Source organism: Morus notabilis, unplaced genomic scaffold (assembly GCF_000414095.1).
Source record: "Morus notabilis unplaced genomic scaffold, ASM41409v2 Scaffold419, whole genome shotgun sequence".
NCBI classification, from domain to species: domain Eukaryota; kingdom Viridiplantae; phylum Streptophyta; class Magnoliopsida; order Rosales; family Moraceae; genus Morus; species Morus notabilis.
This window is the reverse complement of record NW_010359691.1, coordinates 36117-47825: the sequence shown is the minus strand read 5'-3', so window position 1 is coordinate 47825 and position 11709 is coordinate 36117. Positions and strand designations below refer to the sequence as shown.

Here is an 11709-nt window from a genome sequence, read left to right as displayed (position 1 = left end):
ATTTGAAGAAGTGGCAACATGTGTTTGCTTTTGTGAATGCCATGAAATAGCAGTACCTCCACATGTGAACACGTATCCAGTTTGAGACCTGACTTTTTGTGAATCTGACAAATATCCAGCATCTGCAAAACCAATCATCCCTTGTCTTGATTCTTTAGGATAAAATAATCTAAAATCAAATGTTCCTTGAAGATAATGGAATATATGCTTAATTATGTTCCAATGTATTAGCTAAATTTTGCTAATAAATTAGTAGCAAAAGCTATATCTGGTCGGGTACAATTAGCAAGATACATAAGAGCTCCTATTGCACTAAAAATATGGTACTTCAAGACCAATGACTTCTTCATACCTTCGCAAGGGTGAAATGGATTATTTTCAACATTAAGTGATCTAACAATCATTGGAGTACTTAAAGGGTTTGCTTTATCCATGTTAAAGCATTTTAAGACATTTTTAGTATTGTTAAATTGACACACGAGTATTCCACTTTGAATGGGCTCAATCTATAGACCAAGACATATTTCATTTTTCCAGGGTCTTTCATTTCAAATTCATCTTTTAAGTATATCACAGTTTCTTGAATTTTTTTATGAGTTCTAATGATGTTCAAATCATTGACATAGACAGTGATTATAACGAAATCAGATATTGTTCTCTTAATAAAAACACATGGACATATGAGATTATTCACATATCCTTCTTTTGACAAATCTTTGCTTAAGCGATTATACCACATGCGTCCGGATTGTTTCAACCCATATAATGATCTTTGTAACTTAATCAAACATATATTTTTAGGTTTTGAATTTAGTGCTTCAAGCATCTTAAATCCATCAGGAATTTTCATATAAATATCACTATCGAGTGATCCATATAAATAAGTTGTAACAACATCCATAAGACACATCTCTAAATTTTCAGAAACTGTTAGGCTGATTAAATATCTGCACGTAATTGCATTCATTACAGGAGAATACGTTTCCTCATAATCAATCATGGGTCTTTGTGAAAAACCTTGTGCAACACTTTGAGCTTTATACCTTACAATTTCAATTTTCTCATTACGTTTTCACACAAAAACCCATTTGTATCCCACAGGTCTCACTGCTTTAGGCGTTAAGACAATATGTCCAAAACTTTACGCTTATTAAGCGAATTTAACTCATCATGTATAGCATCTTTCCATTTAATCCAATCGTATCTATTTTGGCATTCAGAAACGAATCTTGGTTCAGGATCCTCAGTTCCGTTAATAATTTCACATGCCATAGAGTAAGAAAATATTTCATCAATAATTTTAACTTCATTCCGAATCCATAATCCTCCTATATTGATATAGCCAATAGAGATCTCATTGTTCTTAAAACCTTCAGCATTTTCTACGATATCGAGAATCTCTTTATTTGTATTATTTTGTGTTTCTCCTGGAACACTTTCTTCCAAATCGGAGTCATTGTGTTCATTTGCTCTCTTTCTTTTTCGAGAATTTTTGTCTTTAGAACCGATAGGTCTATCACACTTTAGACGTTTTAGACATATTAATGACTTCATTCTCATATTGTCCTTGTGTGATTTCAATCCGAGCGGGAGCATTTGCAGCTAGTATATATGATTTAGTCACCCTTTTTGTATCAGTGAATGTGTCTGGTAATTGATTTGCTAAGTTTTTTAAGTTCATAATTTTTTGCACTTTTAGTTCACATTGCTTTGTGTAAGGATTAAGATGCAACAATGATGGTTCACACCGTGTAATTTCTTTTTCCAGTTGTTCATTTTCTCCCCCTAATGATGGGAAGACTATGTCATTAAAATGACAATCGGCAAAACGTGCCGTAAAAACATCACCAGTTTAAGGCTCAAGATATCTGATGATATAAAGGGATTCATACCCAACGTATATTCTCAGTCTTCTTTGAGAACCCATATTTGTGCATTGTGGTGGAGCAATTTGTACATATACAGCACAACTAAAAATTCTTAGATGGGAGATAATTAGTTCTTGACCAAATGCCAGTTGTAAATGGGAGTACTTATTATAAGCACTTGGTCTGATGCGAATTAATGTCACGGCATATAAAATTGCATGACCCCATACATAAATAGGTAGCTTTGTTCTCATTATTAATGGTCTAACAATAATCTGGAGGCGTTTAATCAATGATTCAGCTAAACCATTTTGTGTATGCGCGTGAGCAACACGATGTTCGACAATAATTCTAAGGGACATACAATAATCATTAAATGCTTGAGATGTGAATTCACCAGCATTATCAAGTCTAACTTTATTGATTGTAAAATCAGGAAATTGTGCTCGTGATTTAATTATCTGAGCAAAAAATCTCGCAAATGCCACATTCTGAGTTGATAATAAGTAAACATGTGACCATCTACTAGATGCATCTATTAATACCATAAAGTGTCAGAATGGTCCGTACGGTGAGTGTATAGGTCCACATATATCACATTGAATACGTTCAAGAAATGTAGGTGATTTTGTTTCAATTTTGGCTGGTGAAGGCCTTATGATCAAAGTATTAGAATGGTCCACATGGTGGGTGTACAAGTCCACATATATCACCTTGAATACATTCAAAAAATGTAGGTGATTCTGTTTTAATTTTGGCTGGTGAAGGCCTTATGATCAGTTTACCAAGATAACAAGCTTCACATGGAACTTTATTCATTTGAAAGATCTGTTGGCCTTTTAATGGATGCCTCATGCGAACTTTTCACGATTCTTTGTATCATTGTTGAACCAGTATGACCTAAATGGTCATGCCATAGGGTTAATATTTGGAGATCTTCTTTAACTACCATGTGTGACTCTATCACATTTATATATGTGTAATGTAATTCCGAAGAGAATTTTGGAAGTTTTTCTAATATGTACTTCTTTCCTGATATGTTAGTAATTAAATACATGTATTTCTCATTCTCTTCAATTTCAAATTGTGTATCATATCCATAAAGATATATGTCTTTAAAACTCAGCAAATTTCTTTTGGACTTTGGTGAAAATAGAGCATCATTTATAGAAACTTTGTTCCATTTGGAAATACAAAACTTGCTCTGCCAATCCCCTCAACTAGATCTACAGGACCTAATATTGTATTGATTATTGTCTTTACTGGTTTTAAATCAGAGAGGTACTTTTCAGATTTTAGGATAGTGTGCATTATACCACTATCTGGAATACAGATATCCCCGGTATTAACTTTGAACTTAGCTCCATCCATATTAAGCTTCACACGAAAATAATAATATCTTAAAAATTTTAAGAATTTTAAGAAAATACATAACATAGGATTTTATGTAAAGAAGTACAACACTCATAGAACAAATCCAATACAAAAACAAAATACAATGAGCATAATATATCTATCTAGTTATCACTAATAGTCTTATCTATAAAGTCATATGTGAATTCTGTGACATTAATATGAGTTGAGTCATTTATAGGATCGTGGTGTTCATGAAAATTTACTTCCTTTTATTTCTCCTACAAAGATGCCTTGTAAAGTTTACAAAGATGTTTTGGTGTTCGACAAATTTTATACCAATGTCCTTTAGTACCGCATCTATAACATGAATTTTCAGGATTCCAGGAACAACTTGCATCAGCATCTTTTCTTTTGTCATGACGCTTCTTCTGGATCACGTCATTTTGTGAAGGGTTGTAATAATTACTTCTACCATGTCGTCTACCATGGCCTCGACCACGACTACAATTTTGCCCATGTCCTAGATTTTTAGAGAATGCAGCATTTACTTCTAAAAATGCTACTGAACCAGTGGGATGAAACTAATGATTTTTAATCAACAATTCATTATTTATCTCTACCATAATAAGAGCTGAGATTAACTCATAAAATTTCTTATAACCGCGCAAAGGGTATTGTTGTTGCAAGGTAATGTGAGATGCATGGAAAGTGAAGTAGGTTTTCTCTAGCATTTCACCATATGTGATATTTCTCCACAAAATTTCAGTTGCGAAACAATTCTAAACATGGCAGAGTTGTAGTCTTTGACTTTTTTAAAATCCTAGAAACGTAAATTGTTCCACTCATCGCGAGTGGCGAGAAGTACGACTTCTTTCTGATGGTCGTATCTCTCCTTCAGACTTTTCCAAATGACAAGTGGATCTTTAACCGTGAGATATTCGCATTTCAAGCCTTCGTCAATATGTTTACGAAGGAAAATCATTACGTTCGTCTTTTCTTGTGGTGACTTGTTATTATTTTCTTTAATAGTATTAGTTAGACTCAGTGACTCTAGATGCATTTCTACATCTATGATCCAAGACATATAATTCTTTTCCGTGATGTCGAGTACAACGAGCTCAAGTTTGACAAGATTCGAAATGGTGATAGCTTTCACTTGAATTAATAAAGGTAGAAACTTATAGTAGGACTAGGGCTAGAACCTATTTTCTTTTGACTTTAATGTAGATGTTTGTGATTAATGAATGTAGACAATCGCAATAGGAATAGAACGTTCGTACTGATAACGTGTTATGAAAACTAAGAAAATGCAAAACTAAGAAGAAAAACTTTAGAGAGAAAAACTAGAGAGAGAGTTTCATTAATCTTGTGAAGGTATACAAAATGAAGAGCCTTAGAGCTATATTTATAGGAAAATTTTCGGCATTACTTACTATTTACGGTTACTATTTACACAGTAAGTTTCTGACATGAACAATAACTTTGACTGACTTGTATAGTAACTTTGACTGACTTCCATAATAACTTTGACTGAGGTGCACAGTTACTATTCATAACAATTTCCTTATTTTTGTGTGCCATTGTTTCCTATTTTCACAGCCAGCGCAGCAATTATTGTTACTTGCAAGCTAATGAATTATCTAACGTGTTTTAATCATTCGTTATTAAGAAATTATCTTTTAGACATTATTCATTGGTTGCATTATTAATGAAGTCATGATTTTCATGTTTACTGATTATCTTAATTTGTATCCATATGGATAACGTACCTTGTGAATGATCCATTGCTTATAGCTGTTAAAATGCATCTCCCATCTTCTTGAAACTTGAATTGACTTGAGTTTTTGAAAGTGCATTTTCCTTCCATTGAAAGTAATAATTCTTACAAATTTGTTGGGATGCAATGGTATAAACATACTTGGTCATGTGATTGACTGGTGAGATGTACCTCCACAAGTAAAGCCACCAATCATATCTTAAGGCATATTGTTGGAAAAAGGTATGACTCATTCTCATCTTTGAATAGGTTCTTTTTTTTTTTTTTTTTTTTAACTAGAAAAAACTATTCAGGATACCCTTTCTGTATTTATATTTGTAGGAGAACGGAATGAGTCCTTCATGTCCTACTAAAGCAATATGGAAAAGATTGTAAACGGCAATAAAATTTGAAATCTGAAATGAGAGAAATAAAAAAAGACAAGGGACCAAAAAAATGCTCAAATAGATCAATTATGACCTTAAGATATATGTTTGTGTATAATATATATATATATATATATAATGTGTGGACGTTTCAAAGGATGCCAAGGTAGATAGTTTGCCGACCATGCTCAAAACCATGACATTGGGAAAGCACCATATAGCAATCATGCATAACTGATAATTAAAATATGTTTATCAACTACTAGCGCCTGCTTGCTTGGCTCATTTCTCTACTTCTTCCGCATGACTTTATTCTTTATGTAATCAATAAACGAATGGAAAGAGTCTGTCTCTCATTAAGAATTAAGAAAATAAGACTTAAAGAAAAAGTTGTGACAGACGACCCCTCAAGAAAAGTTTCAATCAGAGCCGTCGACACACCTCATTCTGGCCCCCACATTCATGCCGTCAGCTAAATTAGAAAAGAAGATTAATGATACTAATTATAATACAATTGATTGAATGCCTGACTAAGTATGAATATTGAATAAAACTTGTTTACTATGTTTTACACCAGATAGATCTAAACGATATCTATCACTTAGGGATGGCAATATTCCTCTCAGGGGCGGGCCGAATGGGTCGGAAATGGGGGAAATTATCAGGGATGGGGATGGGGATAAAATTAAGTCCCGCCCTGGGGACGGGAGAAGTACTCCCACCCTGCCTCCGCCCCCGTGTTATTATGCAACCATGCAATAAAAATTGAAGCTATTAAGAAGAAACAAGGAATGATCATTTATGTTTATATTTTGATGTTTTTAAACTTTTTTTTGATAATATGTTAGTTATTACTTTTAGATTCAATTTGCAATATGTTAAGAATTTAGTTTTTATCATCAAACCTTTGATTTTGCTCTAAATTTATAATGAGTTTTTAGTCTATTTTTATTTTAAGTTGCTAAAATTTTGAAATACATAATCCTATATGATGGAGAAAGAGACGGGTATAGAAAATGCTCCTCTAATAAAAAATCTCCGATTTGACCCCGCCTCTCCTTAAGCGGGGATGAGAATAGAGATGGGATAGTTTAGGATAGCGGGAATGGGGATGGTAAATCATCCTCCACTCCCACGTTGCCCCATTGCCATTCCTACTATCACTAGATATCACCTTTTTCTGATTGTTAGATATGAGAAGATTGTGATAAAAGGAAACAGGAAGGAAGAAGAGTAAGAGGGAAAACCAAACACACTATGGATACTCTTACCCACAAATCTACCCAGACCTTAGAACCAACTAGATTATTCTCATCAATTACTATTCCTAGTTCTTGTAAGAGATCTCTTTCTTCTAAAATAGAAAACCTAGTAAAATACTCCTATATTCCTGAAACAGCTATAGTAGAAGAGTTTGTCCCTCCTCTGTTAAGTCCGTATAATGTTTTCAAAAGACACTGACGTACTATTAGACAGCTCATTTCCTAGTTTGTCATATTGCACCCTTGAAGTCGTATTCATGCGTGTAAAAGAAAAAAAAAAAACTAATGTGTCTCTCTCTATGTATGTGTATTGGAAGAATAAAACACGTATATACGCACGAGTACGTGTGTGAACAAGATTTTGTAGCAGAGCTAGCAACTGATCTTTTGGCACCAGAGGATAAGCCAAAGGTGATCTTACTGTACCTTGATCCTAGCCACTGTAGTTAAGACTGGCCTGAGAAGGACGCTACAAACCTACTGGTCTAAGAGCAATTTTCTAAAATGAACAAACATGTAATCATGCTGACAATATGGACTCCAAGCTTTTTCTTTCTGAATGAAATTTTCCAAACTCGTTGAATGTGGGTAACAGAACTTGTTTGGTAGGATGGAAAACGTGAGAAACGATAGGAGTGAAAGGATTAAAAGGTAGATTTTAGGACTTGCTGTTCTTTGGTAGGAGAATATTATTTCATCAAATAATGATTATTCACTTACTGGTGGGAATGCCTAAATATGAGCATCTTTTCGGGATACCAATATATATGTGTGTGTGTGTCTTCATCAAAGAAGGCATCTTTCAACTTCGTAGCGATTTGGTTTGAACGAAATATTTGCCTCTTTAGATTTCAATTCATTTCGATGAAATCGATGCCACCCCTGCCCGCCCGGTTCTTAGATCAAAGCCTGGGGTAGAAAGCTTGAAAGAGACAGGTTCAAGCTGAGCTAAAGAGAGCCAATTAAGAAAGACTTTCGTTGGGAAGGGCTAGAGGAGGAAAGATTTGGGTAAGAGATTCTAAATCACTATTTAATCCCTTAAAAAGTAGAGAGGATTACAAGAGGGAAACCATATCAAACACAATACGGAAAAAGTTCACCCTCCATTTTCTTCACCGAGAATACGTACCTCTCCCTCCTTTCTACTTTCTCCTACAGAACACGGTAGAAAAATGAGAAGATTTGGCGACTATTAAAAATGCAGAAGCGAGCATCGCAATTGTCTTCTCATGTAAACTTAATGCTCAAATAGATGGATTCACAGACAGCATAAAATAATCTTAAACTGGCTTTTCATATTATAACATTATTGCTAAGAAACAAGCACATTTTTCTGCACCATAGTTTTTAGAATACAGCATTGTCATTTCAGTAAGTAGTAACATAAAGATAGATACACCATCAATGATGCAACCACAGAACTATGTACATATTTTTCCTTTCCATATTCTAACCACTTCATGAAGTAACTAGACGCAAACTAGGAGCCCGGCAAACTATTTAAAAATTTTATTGGTCGACAAAAATATTGATTTCATAAGCATAAAGGTTACTTGGATGCATCTCCGTAGTTGTCTAACCCACTGATCCTTCAAGCTTCAGGCTCATCAGTTGGTTCACCTCAGCCCCAAACTCATCAGGAAGTTCATTGAAGACGTCACGGCAGAATCCAGAAATCATGGCAGCCATGGCTTTCTCGTAGTCAATTCCCCTCTGCTGAAAGTAAAATAGTTGGTCTTCACCAATTTTCGAGGTACTGGCTTCGTGTTCAATGCGAGCTGTAGGATTTTTTACCTGTTCAACAAAGAAACAATCCATTAACCTACAAAGGTCCTGCACTATACATATTCAAAAGACACTGACAAGGCCCACAAAGGTCAACCAGATCAAAAAAGCAAGGCAACAAGATAATGCAAGTCACAAAAGTAATTATACTGAGCTAAGTTATGTAGTAGCCACTAATATGTAGTTCCCACAAGCATCAATCCTCCAGAAAACCAAACCCCGGCCAGTCCCCCTTGACCTGGGTAACCCCTAGAAGCTGTGCAGAGTCGCTTGAGTTTCCCCCTCCACCTGATTTTAGTTGCAGAGGCAAAAATTTGTGGAGGGCAACCATATTAGCTAATTTTTTGGGGGCATCTGGCTTGAAAGGAATCAGAGAATTTTCAAAGAGCTGGGAAAGATTGCTTTGTTCTCTGGGATAAAGCAAAGTATTGGATATCGTTGTACGTTTACAGAGACAATGAATTTGGCAGTCCAATTTTCTCGGACTTTGTTAGGAGCTGGGCATTATTCCTATAGTCATATCTTTTTGAAGTCCCTGATTTTTTCTTCTTTTTGATTTTTTTTGTTTTGTTGGGTCTGTTTTTGCCGAGGAATCCTCTTCCTCTCGCCCCTTGTATATTTTATATTTATTCTCTTTGAATAAAAGTCTCAGTTTCTTTCAAAAAAAAAAAAAAACACACACACACCCCAAAAAAAAAAAAGGAAATTACTAACATGAGTAAATGAGTAGCCAAACAAAAAATTCAGAGCAGGAACTACCTCGATATAGGGGTATGTGTTTGCAGCGGCATTGTCACCAATAAGCATAGAATCACATTGCGAGGAGTTTCGAGCATTCTCTGCTCTTGACTGAACCTTAACAAGTCCCCTATAACAGTTCCTTGACTTGCCAGCCGATATACCCTTGGAAATAATCCTACTCCTCGTATTCTTTCCCTTGTGAATCATCTTCGTTCCTGTGTCCGCCTGTTGATGATTGTTAGTCAAAGCCACAGAATAGAATTCACCAACAGTATCATCGCCCTCCAATACAACGCTTGGGTACTTCCAAGTAATCGCAGACCCGGTCTCCACTTGCGTCCAAGATATCTTCGAGCGATCCCCAGCACAAAGGCCACGTTTTGTAACGAAATTATAAATTCCTCCATTCCCTTCCTCATCCCCGGCATACCAATTTTGCACTGTGGAGTACTTAATCTCCGCTCCTTCCGCACAGTACAACTCCACCACGGCAGCATGAAGCTGGTTCCTATCGTAAGAAGGTGCAGTACACCCCTCCAAATACTCCACAAAACTCCTATCATCAGCAACTATCAAAGTCCTCTCAAACTGCCCTGTCTCCAGAGCATTGATCCGAAAATAGGTCGAAATTTGCATCGGGCACTTAGTATCTTTCGGTATATAACAAAAAGAACCATCACTGAACACTGCGGAATTCAGAGCCGCATAATAGTTATCATCACTAGGCACTACTCTTCCCAAATACTTCCTAACTAAATCAGGGTATTCCCTTATCGCCTCCGAAATCGAGCAAAATATAACACCAGCAGCCTCCAAAGTCTTTCTATGCGTCGTGGCGATCGACACGCTATCGAGAACGGCGTCGACCGCGACATTAGCCAATCGATTTTGCTCGTTCAACGGGACTCCTAATCTATCAAAGTACTTAATGAGTTCAGGGTCAGCTTCATCTAGGCTATTCAAAGTAGGTTTCTTCTTAGGCGCCGAGTAATAACACATGTCTTGGAAATCAATTGGTGGGTATCGATTATCCGACCATTTGGGTTCTTTCATCTTTAAGAACTTCTCAAAAGCATTCAATCTAAATTCAAGCATCCAATCGGGTTCCTCCTTAAGCGTAGAAATTAAACGAATAGTTTCCTTGGATAAACCCTTTGGAATTGAAAACGAATCAATATCTATGCTGAACCCAAATTTCTTATCGTAGTCGCGGTTATGGAGAATTTCTTGGATTTTATCGTCCGTCCTAGTTGAAGAAGAAGTCGAGAGCTTACCTGGTAAAGAACCCAAATCGGGATTGATGGTCTTTTGGTCGTAGCCAACATCTGCACGAACCCTAAAGACCCTTCTAGAAGCAGGGGATTTCGGATTCGAAAGCTTCAAAATTTCGAGTTTCGGATGAAACCCTTTTGAGAACATGGAAGATTCCGAAACGGGTTGTGGAGAAAAGCTTGAAATGCCGTTAGCTAGCAGAGAAGCCATGGATGTGGTTCAGAGTCAAAACAGAAGGCGAGAGCAAAATGAAATAAAATATCGTGGTCAGAGCCAAAGATGAAAAAAACAAATAAATATTTATTTTCTTTTCCTTTTACTTTTCTAGAAGGAGGGAACAAAAATATAAAAGAAAAAAAGTTCCGTGAAGTAGTGAAACTAAGGGTTCGTTCATTTCATCTATTTAAAAGGAGGGAACAAAAATATAAAAGAAAAAAAGTTCCGTGAAGTAGTGAAATTAAGGGTTCGTTCATTTCATCTATTTGAATTTGAGTTTTTAATTTTAAATTTTTACAATAAAAAATTTTTAAAAAATATCATATTTAATTTTTTTTATTATAATAAAAAATTTTTAAAAAATATCACATTTTAATTTAAATTAAAAACTCAAATATGTGAAGTACACGAGCTTAACAAAATTCCGTGGCCATAGACTCAGATAGCTGTCTTGTGTGCGACACGTGCCTTCTTTTCTGGTAGGGACGAGCTTAGAATGTAGCATCCTAGACGCTTCACATGACCATCAATATATGCTTTTGAGGCCCATATATATATGGGCTCTAGCTCTCTGGGCTGAGATTAAAGCCCTCATAAAATTCTGTCGTTGAGGTTTTCAATGTTGCTGTCGTTTTCTGAAGATTGACCCGGGCTATTATTTGTTGTTTATAAAGTTCGTGTCGTTTTACGCTTTAATTTGTTTTTTCTTTGGTTTGTTATTTTTAATTATCGATTTATGATTGATGTAGCTCGTTTTTTACCTTTTTTTAATCGTTTCTTGTCAAGCATATGTTTGTTTTTGAAATTTTGTTGTGGTTTTCTTAAGATAAGTTATTGTCGTTTTACTGTCACTTTTTTTTTTCCATTTCCACTTCGTTGTCGTTTTTTTCCTGTTGTCACCGTCTTATAATTTGAGTCACTACTGACTTATCATCTTATTCCATGTTCTTTTTCAAGTAGGAAAGTGGGAAGGAGTCATTGCTAACGGAAATTAGGGTGACAATGGGAACAACTTCTTATTAGGCCCAACTCAATCAACTAGGTAGGATCTTAACTCAAAGTGATCG

The 11709-nt window shown here is 35.6% G+C and overlaps 1 protein-coding gene across 1 annotated transcript; it reads right to left on the bottom strand.

The window, feature by feature from the left end:
• Positions 1-7903: 7903 nt before the first annotated feature.
• On the bottom strand, positions 7904-10705 carry LOC21389725 (UPF0051 protein ABCI8, chloroplastic). Its single transcript, XM_010094977.2, has 2 exons — positions 9173-10705; positions 7904-8422 (listed from the first exon to the last, which is right to left on the bottom strand). Exons 1-2 carry the CDS (start codon positions 10634-10636, stop codon positions 8204-8206), a joined length of 1683 nt encoding a protein of 560 aa, XP_010093279.1. The 5' UTR covers positions 10637-10705; the 3' UTR covers positions 7904-8203.
• Between the last annotated feature and the right edge of the window lie 1004 nt (positions 10706-11709).